Source organism: Typopeltis vanoorti, chromosome 1 (assembly GCF_054136105.1).
Source record: "Typopeltis vanoorti isolate ZY-2024b chromosome 1, IOZ_Tvanoo_1.0, whole genome shotgun sequence".
NCBI classification, from domain to species: domain Eukaryota; kingdom Metazoa; phylum Arthropoda; class Arachnida; order Uropygi; family Thelyphonidae; genus Typopeltis; species Typopeltis vanoorti.
The window spans coordinates 154,580,708-154,601,779 of NC_143549.1; the positions used below are offsets into that span (position 1 = coordinate 154,580,708).

Genomic DNA, 21,072 nt, shown 5'->3' on the forward strand with positions numbered 1-21,072 from the left:
TGGTTTAATTTCAGATTTGTTCCAGTAGCTGACTTTTCGCTGTTCGCCCTGGTTCCCTGGCAAACAACGGGGGGGGGCCTTGTTTAACCGGGCGATGCCCCAGCTGGCATGAAATTTTGTCATGTTGTACCATCATTCTATATTTTGGTTTAACCAATAAGAATACAATTTGTCGGCTAAATCCCAAATTGCCAGCCCATCCTCGTCCATTCAGTATCCAAGTAGATACCCAACAGGGTGCACCACGAGAAGGTGAGGATTGGACATTTGGTGAGAAGCCCTGGTCGGTTCTCCGCATTCCTTTAAAGGCTATGTGGATGTCTCCTCTCAGTTATACAGCTTTGACCCTTAAGCACCCTCTGTGGAGTTCAAAGACTCAGCATGGGAGACCCAAACTATCCGTACAATCTATCATACCTCTCCTTGAACCCACTAACAGACAAAGCACTCATAACTGTATCTGGCAACCCATTCCACTCATTCACAACTTTCAAAGCAAAAAAATCTAGTCCTCATATCCCTACTAACCCACACCTTCATTCAACTTCCAGGGATTACCCCTTGTTCTATCCCTCTAGCAAAGTGTTGGAACATTTCCCCTGCATCAGTTCTATAAAACCTTTTAAGCAACTTAAATGTTTCTATCATATTCCCTCTTTTTCTCTTATCAAGCAACTTCTGCAATCCACACACCCTCCATCTGTCCTCATAGGGAACATTCCACAGACCACTCACCATCTTGGTCACTCACCTCTGAATCTCCTCCACTGCTTCTTTATTCTCAAGAAATCCAGGAGATCAGACCTGAGCACAGTAATCCAAGTGCGGACATATCAGGGCCATATAAAAAAGGAATAACAACTTCCATATCTTTAGTTATTATTGTGTTCTTCAATAGTTATCTTATGGGCTACCTTAGCAATATGTCCTCTAAACCTTAACTTTCTGTCTACCATCACCCATAAATCTCTACCTTCATCTGTTCCCAGAGTACAGCATGTAATTTATTTATTCTAAAATGCATAACTTTACATTTCTGCACATTAAACTGACACCCATTTTTTCTTCCCATACTGACAGCCTATTTAAATCATCCTGCAAGCTTTCCACATCACCTTTGATTAACTATTATTGTACCTAATTTCACATGATCAGCAAACAACTGAATATTTCCTTTCAGGTTATTTCCTATATCATTTATGTACAAATTAAACAGTACTTGAACCTTGTGATACACCACTAGTCACCTGTTTTTGCCTTGATTCTTCCCCTCCATAGACCACTTTTTGATATATATCCAGCAGCCACCCTCCTATCCACATAACCATCCCCATTTGTTTTAATTTGCATAACAGAGTTCCATGTGGTCAAATGTCTGCAAAATCTAGCTGGATCCTCATATAGCACTATTTCCTTTATCCAACTCAGCTGTTATTCTATTATAAAAAAGTTAGTAAATTACTAAGGCATAACGTACCCTTGGAACACTACCAGAGCTGAGGCTTAAATTAAAGAGCCTAGTCAGAGGCATTGCCAGTTCCCTTGCACATTCTCACAAAACCCAAGATGATATCCCATCTAATCCCACAGTTGTATTTACATTGAGATTCTGCAATATGCTAAGCACTTGTGATTCCACGTTAATGTCTATCACATATGTTAAAGCAGTAACCTTGCTTGAATGATATATACCCTTGCAAAGTGGTCACAGTAACTCAACTATTTTAACTGCTTCTGTCACCATCATGACCATCATCATCACTCATTAAGGTTAATCTTCCATAATCATTCTTCCTCTTACTTGCCACACAATGAAATAACTCTTTGGAATTTCCTTTGGCTTGCTCAGCTAGATTCTTCTCGTAATCTGATTTGCTTTCCTTACTATGCTGGTCACCTTTCTCTCCTGAGCCTTGTACTGTTCATGAGTTTGCTGGCCACCTTTCTCCTTATATAACCTCCACAGTATTTTCTTCTTCTTCTGCAGCTCACATGCTACTTAAGTAATTATCTTTTAGTAGGTGTATAAATTCTGTTTCCTTCCTGTCATGTTATCTTTCTTCCTTCCTTCCTTCTATATCTTCATAGTTGAAGTCCCCCCCCCCCACAATAATCAATTGACCTGTACTCATTGTACTAATTTGCAGTACAAATTCTTCTTCTGCAGCTCACATGCTACTTAAGTAATTATCTTTTAGTAGGCATATAAATTCTGTTTCCTTCCTGTCATGTTATCTTTCTTCCTTCCTTCTATATCTTCATAGTTGAAGTCCCCCCCCCCACACAATAATCACTTGACCTGTACTCATTGTACTAATTTGCCAATTCATGATTTCCTTTCAGGTTATTTCTTACTGGCTTCGATCTCTCACCGGACTGCTTCACATGAGCAACCACACTCCTGCCTATCTCCTATTCTTTTTAGCTGCAGTTCATCTGCTATCATTAGCAGTACCCCCTCTCCCTATCTTATCTCTCTCTCTCTTTTCCTGAAAATACTTAACCTTTCACATTCTGTCCCTGTAACTACATCTTATGTTGTTAGCCACGCCTCACTAATGCCTATGACTTTTGGCAAAGTTGCACTAACTAATGCCAAAAACTTGCCCCCCCCCCTTGTTCCTGATACTTCTGGAATTAGTATATAGAAACTGCAGTATCCCTTTAGCCCCCACCCACCCATTTTCACTTCCTGAATTGATGCCCCTATTCATTATTTTTGATTGAGGGACTAGATTCCACACTTGGCCATTCTCACTTGCTTCATGGGTGCATTCTCAATAACTCACCTGCTTTCACCTTAATTGCTAATTGCTTAAATTTTCCTGAATTTGTGCTTCAACATGCTCTGCGAACAACGCTCTCTCTCTCTCTCTCTCTCTCTCTCTCTCAACACTTGACACCAAAACCACTTAGATGCAGTCCATCACCATTATACAAATCCTTTCCATCAAACACATCACAGAGCCACAAATCCTATATCATTCCTTCTGCACAATCTACATATTGATTCATTAGCTATCAGCACCCTCCTCATTCTCTTCCTCTAGAAAGAAAGAAAAATTACTACACACATTTTTTTTTATCTGATCCACAGATGAAAGGCCACATGAAATATAGCACATTAGTGCCGTGTGTAGGCAAGAAGAACAGAAAAAAGGAGGAATCTGATCTTGCTTGAAAAATGAATACAAGAATATTTGAGGAATGCCTCTGCCTCAGGTGGATTCAAACCACTAACCTTTTGGTTAACAGCCAAACAGCTAACCACTTGTGCCATGGAGGCTCCAAAAATTCACATGATTATTATTCAACCTCATCCTGCCAGAAGTGGGGTATGTAATATAAAGGGGATATCATGCTAAGCTTCAACTGCATCACAAGTTTATCCAGTAAAAACTGCGGTTCTTTTTGATAAATGCACTTCACTTCATGTCTTTATAATTTGTTTTTCAATGAACTGTTCATTCGATGATTTGTAGTTTCAATGAATTGTGATTTTTCGATGAAATGTTGGTTTTCAACAAATTGTCTTCCAATAAATTGTGTTTTTAATTAATTGCCATTTGATTTGCTTTTTTGAGGAACTGCCTTTTGATGAATTGCTTTTTTGATTAACTGTTGTTCAATTAAATATCTTTTGATTTATTAGACTAATTGTTTTTCAATAAATTGCTTTTAAGTAAGTTCTCATTCAGTAAACTGTCTTTCAATGAATTGTTTTTGGTAAATTTTCTTGATACCATCAACACCCTACATCTTTGTATCAAGTTCATACTAGAAAAAGAATCATCAAAAGGATTTTTTTTTCTTTCTTAATGTACACATCCAGTGTAAATGAGATGGATCTTTTCCACTTTTGTCTACTGAAAACCAACTTTTACAGTTTGCTATATCCACAACACACCAACCACCATCCACCCATCTCAAAAATATGGCATTATAAAATCTGTAGTGTTTAGAGCACACAAGATTTGTTCCTCCAAAGAATCTCTTAAACAAGAACTAGAAACTATCAAACAAACTAAATGATCATAATTGAAGAATAACTCACAAAATAATTAATGATTCTCCTATCCAGCAACCCAGACAAAAAGTCCACAGGACTCGTATAGTATATATTAAACACATCTCTGAATGAGTGACAAAAATCCTGAAAATTATTAAAAAAATAATAAAATATAAGAATAATAGTAATATATATAAACTCATTGCTACCTATCAACCAGATACATAACCTGTTACCTTCTCCAAAAGACAGGTTCTCATCATTGATGCTATTAGCACAACATGGGATTGAAAATACTAGTCACAGGATCCAGTGTAAAAACACCAAACTGTTACATAGATCCATATGTAAACATGAACATTTATACAAAGAAAGTGCTGAAGCCCTACTTCATCAACCTAACCTCAGCCATAATGACTATTTTACTATTCCTAAAGTATGGGAAATTTAAATAAATTTATAATCTTTCTTCTTCTTTTTTTTTTAACTCTAATTTTAATTTTAATTTTCAGCCCAATAGTTTTAAACTTATGAACATGCAACTATATACATAGAGGGATTCCAATGTGATGCATGCACTCTGCTGTTTCTCTATTCAAATTCCTTATTGTTGCTCTCTGTTCATACTGATGATGTCTTATAATGTGTGAGAAGAACTATATGTATAAAAATTAATTTTTACTGTGGTACGTATGTGATTCTATAGTTAGGTATACTCCACAGATCTCATTATACAAGAAAATATACTTATATCTGACTTATATTAACTATAATTAATTATAGCATAGAGAACTTTGCTATCACTTCTCCTTGCCCACATATACATACGCACCTACATGTCACATGACATAAGGAACACCAAGAGTTTTTCATGAAGTCATGCAGCCATCTTTAGCTGTAACAATAACATAGTGCTCTGTAATCTTAACTTCAATTTCAACTATGCATTTGACCAGGCACATTCTTTAATAATCATTCACTTGATTATTAATAATATTTCCCAGCTTCTTTAAGATGCTCTCATTTCCATTATGGATCATGCAATAGGGAAGAGAATCATGAACTATAGTACCATTCCATACACTGTATAATATGAACTATGACATCAAGACATATTCCATTAACATATCTCTTTAATTTTTATTATTAGTATTATATGACATCTACATGGGGTTCATGGACTCACTGCTTGGAGGCACTCCTGTTAACCATTAACTATACATTAACCATTGCAAAACTGCAGAATTTCTTCACCATCTTCATTGAGTCAGCTACTCATATAAAGATTCCTCAATCAGTATTGAAGGAGGTGCTGGTATCCTTGTTCTCCCAATTATGCTGTGGTGCATCAAATATAAGGATTCCTTTTGTCATGATGAGAAGCACTGTAAGAACTATATCTGTATAATTTTACCTATACCTTACCAGCTTCTTTAAAGGCTCTTATTTCCATTATAGGTCATGCAATGGGGAAGAGAATCATGGACCATAGTACCATACCATACACTATACAGTGTGAGCTATGACATCACATTTTGCAGTGTCTATGCTGATAGGACATCACATATGAACAGGATTAATTAACTACAACCTCCAAAATTACTATTCAAAATTCTTATTGCTAGACTGTTAATGATTTTCATCCACTTCATATGTTTGCTGCCACATATGTAATGATAAATGCAAATCTTTGCAGACATGTAGCACAGTCATTAATCTGCAGTAACAAGCAGAGAGAGAGATAGCAAAGAAATTATCATTAAGTCCTGAGTCCATCCAGAGTTTTTCCCCACATACACCTGAGGAAAGGACTGAGTAGCATGGGAAATACTATTCCTTTTTTCAATCCCACATTCAAGTTGATGTTATTGGGATGTTGTGCCAGTAGCATCAACACCAGTGCAGAAATAAGAGTGACAAGCATATCCATATAAATTCAGAGAATTGTTCTAGTGCAACATCCAGTTCATGTATAGTATTTTGTATGCCAATTTTGAGTGACCAAAAATATTTATATTCATAGATTTCAGAAAATAATATTCTGAAAGCTGATAACTGCTAGTCAATAGTTAGGTTTGCTTGTTTGTGTTGTTACTTTAACGTTGAACTATTGAAATTGACTATATCGGTGATAAGATGCTATTCTAATTTTTTTAAGTAGTTATTTTTGACAGGTATAAGCTGTATAAGAAAACATAAGCACTAAGATTCTCTCTCTCTCTCTTTGATAAAATTAAGTATGCATGTTTACTACTGAACAAGATTATTAATTTATATTAATTATTACTTATAAATGCAGAGCTTTGAATGTAAAACTTATAACAATGTATAAATTATGTATACAAAAGTTTTATTTATAATTTATTTAAATGTTGCAAAATAATTACTGTCATTAATTATTATTATTCTTTATACACAGGCAGTAGTCTCTCCTAATATTATTCCAAAAGTGCAAGTTCACCCAAAGAATTTTAAGAAAAGAAAAGTGGCTATGTGCATTTGTTACTCTGGTTTAGGATATTATGGAATGCAACGGTATGTTAGTGCTACAATAATTAATTTTGTTATGATACTTTAAACCTGATATAATATTTACTTTTTCAAAGTCATGCACTTTGTTGTGATGAGGTATCCAGTGTTCTTATTATATTTGGTGGGATTAAACTAGAAGAAACTGATCAAACTAAGAATCTTGGAGTGTTAGTAGACAGGAAGTTGAAGGGGCCATGTAGCAAAAATTGCAAATACATAAACTTGAAAGATAATTACAATGCTGAAACAGACTTTCACATGTAAAGATAAGGATGTCATCTTGACTCTTTGCAAGGCCTTGATAAGACCTCACTTGGACTATGTGCACAGGTCTGGTCTCCTGGTTTCTGTTATGATTCTGATACAGTGGGGGAGAGAGAGAGAGTGTGTGTTAAAAATGATATCAGGATTGTGGAATACTGATTATGAAGACAGATTGATAATTTGTAAACTGCAGACACTAGAAAACAGGAGAAAGAGGGATGATATGATTGAGACTTACAAACTGCTAACAGGGTCATAGAGGATTTCAGCTGATATAATTTTTTCATTTTATGGAGGGTAGGGAAAGGACAAGAGGGCATCCTTGGAAGCTGAGAATGAATGCTGCTAAGAAGGGGATGAGATCTGGATTTTTCTCTCATAGAGTTGTGCATGTTTGGAATGGATTACCATTGAATGTTGTGTGTGCAAGCATTGTGAATGAATTCAAGAACAAGTATGATAGCTGGTGCATGTAGTATTGGCCTCCCTTGATTGAGTCCCTTACTCCCTGAAGGTCTCTCTTAATAATAATAATAAAAAATCTGCACTCACCACAGTGTCAGGCAAAGCATTCCACTGACCAATCATTCTCCATGCAAAGAAACCTACTCTTTATGCCTCTGCTCACACCCTCCTTATACAACATCCAGTAAGTCACCTTGTTCTATCCCCTTTTACCAGTCTACAAAAAATATTTTCATTAATTTTGCCTTAACTTGGTAAACAACCTTTACCAACTTAAATTTTTCAATCATATCTCCTCTCTTCCTATTCACAAGGCTTTGCAAACTGCATTCCCTCAATCTGCCCTATCCTACATCCCAAAGACCAGTTACGACCTTAATCAGTCTTCTCTGGACCCTTTCCAATATATCCTCATCACCACAAAAACCAGGGACTATTTTCTTTCAGAGAGCCACTCTTCTATCCATCTAACTAATCTGGTAGTCTACTCCTACCTTCTTCAGCTTATACACCAAATATCAACTGACAGTCTATCAAATGCTTTTGCAAAGTTCAGGAATATCACTGTATTCAAGTCTCCCTTATCCACCAGTCATCACTTTATCATAAAATAAGTCAGTTACTAAAGTTTATTATTGTATATGTGTATTATACATTCTTTGATGATGTCACTTACATAACTGATGAACCATGGGAGGAACACTTCATTTCCTTCACTGGATAATAAATTCTGCAACTCTGGTAATGTCTGATTGGCAATACTTTAGCTTAAACTAAAAGTAATTAATGCTAAGAGTATATTTTAAAGTAGATACAAATAATTTCAAACTGATGTTAAAATCTACTTTTTTAGGTAACCAAAAAAGTTCATGCAGTTTTTCATAATAAAAATTAAACAACTGCAGAAATTTTCATAAAATGTTTTATTCATTAAAATAAGCACCTTCACAATCTACAACCCTTTTCCAATGAGATACAAGTTTGTAAATTCCGCTTTTATAAAACTTTTGTCTTTAGAAGTAATAAACCTAACAACCTCCTCTTCAATCTCTGTTTTATTGTGGAACTGTCTATTTTACATGTGATGGTCTAGTGCCAAAGAAAGGTGATAATTGCTTGGAAAAATGTCAGGAGAATATGGAGGATGAAGGAGTATTTCTCATCCTAAAGCACAAATCTTCCCACTGGTAAGTTTTAGCTATTTCTTCTGATTAACTGGTCCTTGCTGTTTCTGAAGTAACACATCCTGCACATGCTTGAGTTGCATCGAGTAGATCTCAGCCATAATTGTTTGGCCTGCAGCCAGAAACTTGTAGTGGACAATACCGGCTCCAGTTCATACACAAAGCATAGTTTTCTGGGGATGAAGCCTTTGAAGTGTGAGGTACTGGATCGTTTGGTGACAAACAATGATAAGTTTGCTTCCTGTTAAGAGTACAAGATCCATTTTTCATCACTAGTCAGCAAGAAATCCAAGAAGGCTTGTTTTATGATGCGAAAGAAGCAAAGAACAAATATAGTCGTCAAAGTTTATTATTATTTGATAATGCATGTGGGAACCATTTGCTTAGCTTCCATGATTTTCCCAGTTGATGCCAGTGCATATGAAAGTTCTTGACATGTTAATGTAGAATTATTTTCAACAGCGGCACATAATTCTTCATTATCAACAATGGAGGATCTTCCTGAAAGTGGTGCACCTTCAAGTGATTCATCACCAGAAACAAATTTTTTAAATCATTTCTGTGCAGTATGTTCTGCTACCTCATTTTTTTCACACACACACACACACACACACACACACACACACACACATCTTACAGGACACTTCTGAAACCTTCAAACCGAGTTTAAATAAAGGCAACAAGCCTGAATTACACCAGGTTCAATTCAGCTGACATTTTAAAAGGGTTCAAAGTCACAGAAAAAAAGTACACACCAAGTTAGAGCAAACTTGATGACTGACATGTATTTGTGCCTTATGACACACATAAAAAATTGTGCTCTGCAAACCACTACAAAACAAAACAAATCATTGTAGCAAACTCTACTGAAAACTGCACGATTTTTTGGTTACCTGATAATTACGTGTCTGTACTTGATATAATTTTTCAGCTATATTTATCATTTTTCATATACAGTTATAGATCTCATTCTGGAGAAATACTGAAAACAATTGAAGAAGATCTTTTGAAAGCTATGTTTAAAGCCAGTGTTATTTCTGATGATGAATTTAACGATCCAAAGAAACTGCGATTTCAGCGAGCTTCACGTACTGATAAGGGTGTATCTGCTATTAGGCAAGTAGTTTCGTTGCAGTTATTACTCTCCAAAAATATAATTGATATGGTGGAATCTATTAACAGTCATTTACCTTTCCAAATTAGAGTTCTTGGTAAGTGTTTCCTGAATAATATATTATATAATAATAAATATTTAGAGATTTTTTATGTGTACACTAAATTTGTGGTTGACACCTTTTTATCCTTTTAGCACAGCAAAATGTTTTAAAGATGAATGAACTGAAGGCTATTGCTAGCTAAAACCAGAGTTTCAGTTCACTGATGATGTTATACATGATATGATTTATTAGTAGAATGTCTCTTATATTTTTATACTTTTGATTAAAGATTGAATTAAAGATGAAATTACATGTCTCTTCACCAGCAAAAAAATAAAAGAAATAAATACACACACACAAATATATATATATATATATAGAGAGAGAGATTAGATATAATAGCACAACAAAGTGTTATTTCATTCCCATTAAGATTTATGTCAGTCCTAAAGGGCATCATTAAGCCAATATTCTTGTTTCATTGAGCAGGGCCTGCTTAACTTGGTAAGCAGACGATGCATCGCATCGGGGCACCTTCTTCAAGGGTACTGAAATGAGTAGAAAAAAATAAAATTAAAACACGCTTTAATATTAGTGTTTATTAAATGTGGATATGCACTAAATATATTGTAATAAATACAGTGACTTTTAATAACAATTGGCAAAAAAAAGCTGCAAATTGTTTTTCGCTGTGTTGTATAGAGCTGGTAAAAGCACTAAACAAGTAGGGCACTCATCTGGATCATTCTGTCACAGTTTCTTTTTTACATGCAGCATGCATTCGTCAGTTAGGACGTGATGCGCTCACGTGTATCCTCCTTAACATTACAAAGCAACATTTGAGCATTGTTTGTGGAACAGACCTCACGTGTCATTTCTAATTAAATCATCGAACTGTTGATTGCTAAACACACAGTGAATGTGTAGTCAATTCACACTTAGGAAAGTAGGTTCAAAATTTATCCTAAGCCTTTACAAATCAGTGAAAAATTATGCATTTAAGTATTTATTCTCATTTTTTATTTACATTTGTTTTTTATGTCTTACCACCAAATTTTTTGTTCAATAGATTTTTTTTACTTCAGAATAAATTTGGGTATAATGGAGATGAAAAAATAATTATCCAGAACTGCAAAAAAAAAAAAAAAAAAAGCGGCAAAAGAACTTGAAAAAGATAAACAGAAAGGGCAGCTTACTAAATTTCTCAAACAAGTCTGAAGGTTTATCCACATACCTCTTAGAATTAAAATATTTAAATTTAGATATTAAAAATTTGCTAAGACAAGGATACAATAACTGGGCAAATATGCCAGAAAAACACTTGACATTCAGAGACACTTATTGAATATTAACCCTCAAGCACTCTTTGTCCTGTGCGTTACACACACATTAAATTTGGTGATCACCGATGCTGCTTTACCTGATACTCAGTAACAGACCAAGATAATTTGTGCCCCAGGCAGGTTCTGTGGGTGATGCCCCTAAGTTGTTTTTTTTTTTTTTTGAATACTTTCTAATCGTAAGTATAAGTTTTTTTTTTCAATTATTAATAATTTCATGACTTTGATATTTCTACTTATCATTTTTATTCATTCAAATGTGCTATATAAAAAAGAAACTAATAAAAATTATCATCATCATCAAATTCCTGCCATGTACCCTCAAGGGGTGTACAGGATATGATAGTACTACATTAAAAATTTACATCATTACTAACTTCCTATGTACAATTTTCCTCCAAATCAGGGTGATGCCCCTAAGTTGTTGTTTTTTTTTTTGAATACTTTCTAATCGTAAGTATAAGTTTTTTTTTTTCAATTATTAATAATTTCATGACTTTGATATTTCTACTTATCATTTTTATTCATTCAAATGTGCTATATAAAAAAGAAACTAATAAAAATTATCATCATCATCAAATTCCTGCCATGTACCCTCAAGGGGTGTACAGGATATGATAGTACTACATTAAAAATTTACATCATTACTAACTTCCTATGTACAATTTTCCTCCAAATCAGTCTGTTACTTGTCAAGACTCGAACATTACTAGATCTTATATTTCTATCATCTAAGGAACTTTGTACGGTATCAATCCACCTATATCTTGGTCTTCCTCTGGGTCGTTTTCCTACCAACCTGGCAGAGAACACTTGTTTTGCTAATCTTTTCTCACCCATTCTATTTAAGTGACCATTAGCAGAGCTAATCTTAATGACCTTAGATTAGCTCTGCTAATGCATTCCTGAATGCTGACAATGTCAAGTTCTTTCCTAATATCCTCATTTTTAATATGATATTGCCATTGATGCCATCTGTTCACACCTCTAATCTTTCTCAGGACTCAGTCTTTGGTCAAGTGTTTTACTTCTGACCCAGCTCTCAGATCCATAAATTAAAATTGGTTTGAACACTGTCTTGTATACAGCTAATTCAGTGTTCTGACTAATTTCTCTCTTATTCCATATGAATTTATTCAATTGACTTCCTATCATACCAGTTTTGCTGATTCTATTGTCTATTTCCATATTTAATTTACCATCTTCACTAAGTAGCTGAAATGTTTTACCTGTTCCACAGGTTCTCCGTTCACAAAGCAGTTGACATTTTCAACGATTCTGCCTATTTTCATTGTCTTTGTCTTTTTATTGCTGACCTTCATACCATATCTATTACAACAGTTATTCGATTTAGTCAAGGAATCTTGCAGGCTTGTAGCAGATTTATTTAGAAGTATAACATCATCCGCATAAAGCAAAGAACTGACATTAACATCTCCAATTTTGATATCATGTTTAATACCACTTTCCTTCATAATGTGATCCATATACATAATGAATTACAGATGTACATCCTTGTCTCGCACCAGATTTAACATTAAATTAAACCATCTTCCTGTACTTCCTTCAATTCTAACTACTGACTTGCAACTCAAATAAAGACTAAGTATTGCTTGATATAATGCCCCATTGACCATATAAGTGTAGTGTATTGAATAGCTTCTCTCTTGGCACCTTGTCATATGCCTTTTCCAGATCAACAAAACTGAAATATAGATCTTTGTTATATTCCCATGCTTTTTCAACTATTTGTCATAAAGTGAAGATCTGAGTTGCTTTTTTTAAAGCATCAAAAAATTCCTCCACTTCTACCTTAGTAGAACCTTCTGTGGGGCCATAGGCACAAATAAGTCTCATTGTCCAGTTCCCCATTCTCATATTTGCCTACATTACTCTACTTGAGACTGCCTGCCATTCAAGACAATTAGCCTCGTATTTAGTTTTGGCTACTTTTTCCATACTATGGCTAATAAAATTTTATAACATTGAATTTTATAATTTCAATTTTTTAAAACATTGAATACTATAGCTAATAAAATTTTATAACATTGAATTTTATAATTTCAATTTTTTAAAACATTGAATACTATGGCTAATAAAAATTACTGATTTCACACTGTAATTTTAATTTAATCAATTATTTCTTGATTTTAAATCTGCAAAAGCTTTTATTCTTTCACTAATGACTATTTTCTGAGCATTTTCAATAGATAGCAAGGCTAAAGATTTAATCTCGCATTCCCCAAAAGTGATTGCAAATATGTTTTGATAAGTATTAATTTGCTAAAACTTCTTGCAGACATGTATGCTGCTATGCATTAAGGGAAGTTGCCTTGTGGCAACTCGTATAGGTAAAATTTATAAGCTCTGCATTACTTCAGTCTCAGGATCTGGCTCCCACTGACAAGACCTCAATAAAGGTTGAAACCAGTCTGGGTAGTGGCCCATCCCTTAATGCATAGCAGCATACGTGTCTTCAAGGAGGTGTGCTTTGCATTATGGGAGATACTAAGGCAAGTGATCAGAGCTTACTCCACCTTTACCATGAGTTATCTCAGACCTGAAAATACTTTCAAGTGCAAACTTGACTTACTTGCTTGTTTGCTTACTTGGGAAAAGGATTAAAACCAAACTTATAAAATTGCTTGGTATCTTTAACGTATAATATACCCCAAGATAAAAACTTTTCTATATATATGCAAGTGATTTAGATAGCGTCTTTATTCATTTAACAATTTTGCTTCAAATATTTTTGACACTTCCAGTTTCATTAGCAAATGGTGAACAATCATTTTCAAGACTAAAAGTAATTAAAACATATATAAGATCTTGTATTTCACTGGAAAGACTGGATGAATGATCAATAGAAGGTGATATCTGCAAGAAACTAAAACAAGTGAAATTTTGGATGAATTTGCTTCCATAAAATAAAGAAAAGTAAACTTTTAAATTTAATTTTTTAATACATTGCTTTTTCCATTAAAAATTAAATGATTCTTGTCATTGTACAATTTTGCTAGTTTGTACATGTCTAGTTATAATAGCTTGTAGCCAGTAATTGGCTATGAGCTATAATAAACTTATGTATCTGTAATTCTAGTTTGTGTGCATTTTTGTATGTTTTGCGATTTTTGCTGTGTTCTTAATATGTGTATTTTTCAAAGTGTACAATTTTATGTGTTTTGAGTTTTTAACCTTTAAATTTTAACTACATTAAAAAAAAAAAAAAGTAAAGGGATCTCAACTTAAATTTGCATCAGGGTGGCAGAACCCCTTGAGCCAGCACTGCCATTGAGGTCTTTAGCAACTCAAACAAAAGCTAACAGTACTAAAAAAAATTGCCATATGTACTTGATTAAAAACAGTCTAGATAGTTAAATAAACTGCTTTTGATGGAATATATAATAATTGGTTAAATAATCACTTTGTGAATCTCACCATGGGCTTGGATTTTTGTGATCGTCTCTTTAGATGGGAGATGAATATCATTACTGATGGAGGCCTGAAGTGGCTTGAAAAAGTTCCATTTTTAGTCTATAGACCAGGGTTTCTGGACTATATTAAAAAAAAAAATTCAAAAATGCAAAAAAATATTTAAAATTGATAAAAATAGAAAAAAAAAATCCTTAGCCCACCCACAGTACAAATGTACTATAGGTTTGCAAATAACCATTCGTGGGTGGGAGCAACATAAAAAAAAAAAAAAAAAAAGTTTATTTATTTATTTATTTATTTTTTGTAGGAAAGCACTAAATTTGATTTAGTATAATAAGTGACTTCATAGTAGTAGTAGTATTGTTTTATTTAGTATCATTTCTAAGCCTCTGTGGCATGGAAGACTCATCACAGGAAACCATACTCGTTACAAATCACAATATCCTCATACCTCAGCTTGAATATTCAGAGATTTAATACATTCATTATCTGCTTCTGAAAGTGATCATCATGTGATTCTTATAAAGCTTCCAGTTAAATTTCATTCTCTCACGATCTGTTATTATGTGTAATTTTTGCTTACATCTCATGATCTACTTTCACTAACTTATATTTTTCCATCATATGTACTTTTCTCCTTCTATTTACAAAGCTCTTGCACTCAACATTTTTTTGGGCAGTTTCATTTACATCTTTGCTTCATGAGAGAAACAAACATAATAATATTTTATTAAATTATTAGAAATATTTCACACCTTGGTTACCAAAACATTTTCAGAGGCACAAGGATATGATATGCATACAAACATAACCATTGAATGACAAACATCTGAGTTTTAAAAAAAATGGTATAAATCCTAACTGGTACCCTCTCTGAGCACAGTGAGAAGGATCTTGATCATTCAACTGACTGTTTCTTGATAATAGCCTCCCAGATATTTGATTTCAGAACAGGTCTGGTAGTAGGAGAACTAGAGGCCATCCTTGGAAACTGAGCAAGAGTATAGTTACAAGGGTGTTAGAACTAGATTTTTTGCTTGGAGAGTGGTGAATGAGCGGAATAGGTTGCTAGAGTCTGTTGTGAGTGCCATGAATGTGAATGAGTTCAAAGCAAAGTATGCTTTGCTTTGAACTCATAGCAAAGATATGATAGATACTGCACAAATATTGGATAGCTTGGTATGATGTTTAGCATCTCTATCAATGAGTCTAAGGACTCCATGAAGTAGCCTGTAACAATAATAATAATAGTTTAATAGAAAGTTATTTTAAGCCACAGTTGTTTCATTCTCCTAGTTAACTTCCAAATTCACCCCTGCATTTGTTAACACCAGCGTTCAGGTTTAAGATGAATGCTTCTGTAAATATAAATTATTACTTCATTTATTTATCATTCTCTTCGTCATCAGGCTTCATGAAGTTTTTTAATGATAATTTTAGAATGTTAAATTTAAATAGTCATATCATTTAGATGATAAGACTTTTCATGTTATAATAAATAACTATGAATGAGCATATTAAACAGATATAACAAATTTAGGAAATACATATCAAGTGAAATTACTTCAAAAGATAACAGTACAGTAAATCAAGAAAACAAAATAAAGCATTTGTTCTCTGAGTATTGAACTGTGAAGTGAAACTATTGCTCAAGCTATCTCAATAGATTTACAGTAGATTAGGGAAAATTACTAATGCCAGTTCCATGTTTCTATATTTCTTTATAACAATATGAAAGTATTTGTAGAGACCAGTTGTTGATCAACCTAATTGCTTCCTTCTCTGCTCAAGTCAATAATCAAGTGACAAGAATTTTTGAGAGCTTAGGGATGACTAAGATCTCTCTAAACATCTATTCAACATCTTAAACAAGAACAATGTTCTACTGTAGAAATATATATATTTATTTATTTATTTTATATAGCATTACTAGTTCTTCAGAATTATACAAGGTGAAAATGAAATTGAGGAGGCAATACTACTTGCAATACGCTTATGCTGGGAAAAAAAAAAAAAAAAAAAACTAGCAATATTTGCAACAAACAATAGGACTTGAAAAATTTTGTGATGGCTCACCAGTCAGGCAAATATCTCAATTTTCAAATGTTAGCTTGGGTGCCTAATGTCTGTCTAATATTAAACCATGGTCATGTGTTTATTCCTGGATCTGGTTAGTTTATAAATGGCTTTGTTTATAGTTGTTTGGGAATACTTCATGAGGAGGGCTGTTCGAGAGGACAGAGGTTGTACAGAATAAAAGAAGAAAAAGAAAAGCATGTTCAGTGTGTTTGCAGTTCAACAATAAAGGGATGCCAGGCAGCTGCTGCTCTTATATTAACAGGTACAACAGAAAGCGGAGGATTGATGGTTGCCAGTTGCCAATTCACTGGAGCAACGATCATGGAAGCACCTGTAGAATAGACACAGTGCTGAAATACTGTGTCTGTGAATGGGTGATTCATCGCTCCAGAGTACCATTTTTTACTGGTCAATTGTCCAGTTCACATGCTCTTTACACCAGGCCAGATGAGCCAACTTGTTCATGTTGTGATATTTGGCTTGTGTGCTGCTGCTCTTCTGTGGAAACTCAGTAAATGGAGTTCTTTCTGTACAGCATTAGTGCTCACCTTGAAGTTACTGGTGCTCTGGAACTTATCATGGATGGTCTTTGCCAGTTGTAGCTGGTTTTTGCATGCCATCCTTTTTAACACCCTCCTGTTCCTGCCAGTCATTTTCAGCAGACACCCTGGTTGTTTTCCTGCACTAGTGATGCCATGTCCCCATTTGTTGATCACATCACCAGTTGTTGATTTTGGATGCTTCAGTTGAGCAGCAATGGCACATATGGATATGCCACCAATGTGACAGCCCACATTGACACCTCTCTTGAAGTCACCGAGTTTACATCATATTGCCATACCACCTGTGTTCAACTGCTATGATGAAATACTGTTTCCTACTATCTGTACACCAGTTTTTATGTTATTAACAAATCTATTATGTTCCATAACTTCGAATAACAGGAGTGTCTGGACGATTATTGGTGGAGTTTGTGTGTACACATACATACACCCATATACATATATGCTAGTGTGTGTGTGTGTGTGTGTGTGTGTATACAGTAAAACCCCATTTTTACATTCCTGCAATTGATGTTTTCCAGCCATTTACGTCATTTTCCGTTGGTCCCGTCTTAAGGGCCTATTCTTACGATATATTGTTTTCTCGCCATTAACAACTTGATGTGGACGTTATTTCCCATGATTTGCGTTTTTTTTTCTCGGGTGGCAATACTGATTTTAGAATCGATTTTTACCGAAATCTGCACATTTCTGTTCCCAGATGGCGTTGCTTTCGGCTGTAGTTTCGCTTCTGCCATCATTGTGACCTGCATGCTTGCAGCTGTAATGTAGTGATGAGCGATACTGTGATTTTTCAATCACAGTACGAATTGATATTGCAGAATTTCTGCTACGTAATTTAGCGTGTGAAAGTTGCTTTCAAGTTGCAGTGGTGGATTATCCATGTTAGTAACATGGAGAAAAAAGACAGAAAATGTATTTCGGTAGAAGAAAAGAAAAGATGTCAATTCTGCGAAGTGTAGATTGGAATGTTGTAACACGTGTGCATTTAGCAAAAAATCTTGGACTCTCCGTATCCACTTTGAACACGATAGTAGAAAACAGATGTCAAGCATTGAACTCAATGCAAAGCAATCTGACGCTATGTCAAAAAAAAAAAAAAAAAATCAACAATTAAAGATTTTTTTAAATAGATAAATGTAAGTAATTGTAAATTCATTTATTTTCAGTTATTAAATTTTGTAATCGAGTATGTAGACTCGCATACTAGCAGTAAGTCATCTTTTAGCCTTTGTTTTTAATGTTTTTTTACATTTCCTGCTATTTACAATTTTTTGCATCAGTCCCCTGAAAAGTGTAAAAAAAAAAGGAGTTTTACTGTGTGTGTGTGTGTGTGTATATATATATATATATATATATATATATAATCCAAATCCACACACACACACACACACACACACACACACATATATATATATATATATATATATATATATATATATATATGGGTTTGGATTATAAAATATTAGCACAGACTGCTAATATTTTATATTAGCAGTCTGTGCTTAATGGATAAGAGGATGGCTGACTGACAAATATCAAAAAATGGTATAGGGGGGATGTGAGTCTGCCAGCTTTAAGGGAATCCGAACTTGTGATATCTATAACCAGCCCATCAGTTCCAGCAGCAACGAACTTGAAACTTCTGTTTATTCCATCTGCAATCATGCATTCATCACTTCAGTTGGCCTTGGGGTGTACCGCACTTCCAAACATCCATCAGAGGCCAATGCTGCTATAAGAACGGGTGAACCTTGATTCATTGCACCAGAGTAACAAAGAAGTAGAAAAGATCCTAGCAACCCATGAAGTTTACCTTTTGGCAAAAGGTGTCAAGAACATCAATGAGGCTCTTGCTGAAGTTTTTCTCCATCATTCATCTGATGCCATTAAGTGTCACAGGAGGAAGGCTGACTATAAGTAGTTGCTCCAAGAAATGGCCATGCCTTCTCCCCATGATGGTATGGGTAATATCTCCATATATCCCATGCCAACCTCCATAACATCTGATTTCCATTCTTCCACCCAACCTCCAGAAATAGCTGAGGAGTCTCTGGTCTCTAGACTTTCCTCAGCTGTGCACCAACCTCCCCTTCCAGTGAATAACCATAACCCTCTTAAAGCAGTCATTCGTGCCTACTTTTGTCAAGACTATGATGTCTCTCATAGTCTTGACAACAAATACCCACAGGATGTATTCTCTATTTTGAACCAACAGCCAGTGCAACATCAGCCTCAGCCTAGTTCATCAAATAATGTATCTAGATGGAAGCAAAGAAGAGGGCTTATTCAGTAATGCAAGCCCTCTACAAGAAGAATAGAGGGAGGTGCATCAAACCATCCTTAATGGCACCTCCCATCTTCCTCCTCTTGAAGAACAGCATGAGGACTTTGTTGAGTTTTGAAAAACAGTGTTCTGTACTCCACCTCGTCTTTCAGATCAAGATCAACCCAAGGTGCTTCAGTCCATCCCTGTATCTTCATTATTTCATCCAGTGTCTACAGAATAAATTAAGCAGCTCTCCCATCTAGCTCATCTAGGCTATGGAAGGTGCCTTTGCAGATATTGCAAGATCTACTTGATACCCTCTTATCCTCCAGAGCAATTTCTCCATATCTTTGCAGTTCCAGAACTATATTTATTCCCAAGAAGGACACAGCTACTAGAGTAGCAGACTACAGACCAATTACAGTTTCTCCAGTGATTCTCCATTTGTTCCATAAAGTTGTGGTTAAGAGACTGCAACAACATATTAAGAATGACTTCCATCAAAGAGCATTTATCCTTTCTTCCCTTCTTTCTGATTCCTGACACTACTTTAGACCTCTCTACATGGTGTCCCTGGACCTCCAAAAGGCCTTTGGAGGTCCAGGGAGTTGGACATCTATTGCCCAACTCCCTGGGCAATAGATGTCCAATGAAGTTGGGAGTTGGACATCTATTGCCAGATGTCTAACCCTTTCTTTCATATATATTGGAGCTTTACTCTGATAGCTCCCTTTCTGTCACTACAGGATTCCATGTGGCTTCTATTCTCGCTGTTTAGGGAGTTTGCCAGGGTGATCCTCTATCCCCCCTCTTTTCTTTAATTGCATCACTGATGAGTTTCTCTCTTCCTAACCATATTGGTTACTCCTTTGGTGCACACTCTTTTAATTCGATGGCCTTTGCCGACGACCTCATTCTTATGGTCTCTACTAAAGTAGGCTTGTAGGAACTCCTTAACCGGACAGTTGACTTCTTTCATGTCAGAGGCCTTAATATTAATGTAGAGAAGTCTTGCTCTTTAGTCCTTGTCCCTTCAGGCCATGAGAAGATGCTTAAAGTTGAGAATATTGAGTTTTCCCTGCACGATAGGGCATTACATTCTTTGACCATCCTGGAAGAATGGAGATACATGGGTATCTTCTTCACTCCAAAAGGAAGGTCTCCTGTCTCTCTCACCCTTGGTTGCTGGGCTCTATACTGTTTTGAGGAAAGCTCCTCAGCCACAGCAGAGGCTCTTTATTCTGTCTATTTACTTCCTAGGTATTATCATAATTTGGTACTGGGAAGAACATATGTTTCAGTACTATCCCGAATGGATAGGGCAGTTTGCTCAGCCGTGAGATCTTGGTTCTGTCTACTTTCTGACACTCAAAAGGCATATTTTCATGCTAGAGTGAAGGCTGGAGGGCTCGGTATTCCATCTCTCCACTGGTTGATTCCACAACTCTGTTTCATCTGGTTAACAAAGCTTGAAGCTTCTTCCTTACCTATCTGCAGGAAGGCTTTCCATAGTTCTATTGTTCAAGATGATTACAGATGCACTAGGGGTTGGATCCAGTACTAGGGCTTCCAGATAGTGACAGCATTGGCAGAGCATAAGAGATGGTCATCTCTACTTCATGGTTTTGTCAGTGGCACCTCTCTTTGTGAATCTTTCAAGGTGCCCCCTCAACATCAGTGGATTAGAGGTGGTACCAGATTACTACCAGGATATGAGTATGTAGAACTTATTAGGACTAGAATTAATGCCCTACCCACAAGGATAGAGATGACAT

General features: G+C 35.2%; 1 protein-coding gene across 3 annotated transcripts in view; it reads left to right on the top strand.

The window, feature by feature from the left end:
• Nucleotides 1-21,072, top strand: part of LOC150110558 (pseudouridylate synthase 1 homolog) — a 173,493-nt gene that overhangs the window by 41,112 nt on the left and 111,309 nt on the right. For all 3 annotated transcript variants that reach the window (XM_090394778.1, XM_090394787.1, XM_090394768.1), the window contains exons 3-4: nt 6,429-6,544; nt 9,412-9,665. In XM_090394778.1, the coding sequence (XP_090250904.1) occupies nt 6,429-6,544; nt 9,412-9,665 (370 nt within the window). The remainder of the gene's footprint in view (nt 1-6,428; nt 6,545-9,411; nt 9,666-21,072) is intronic.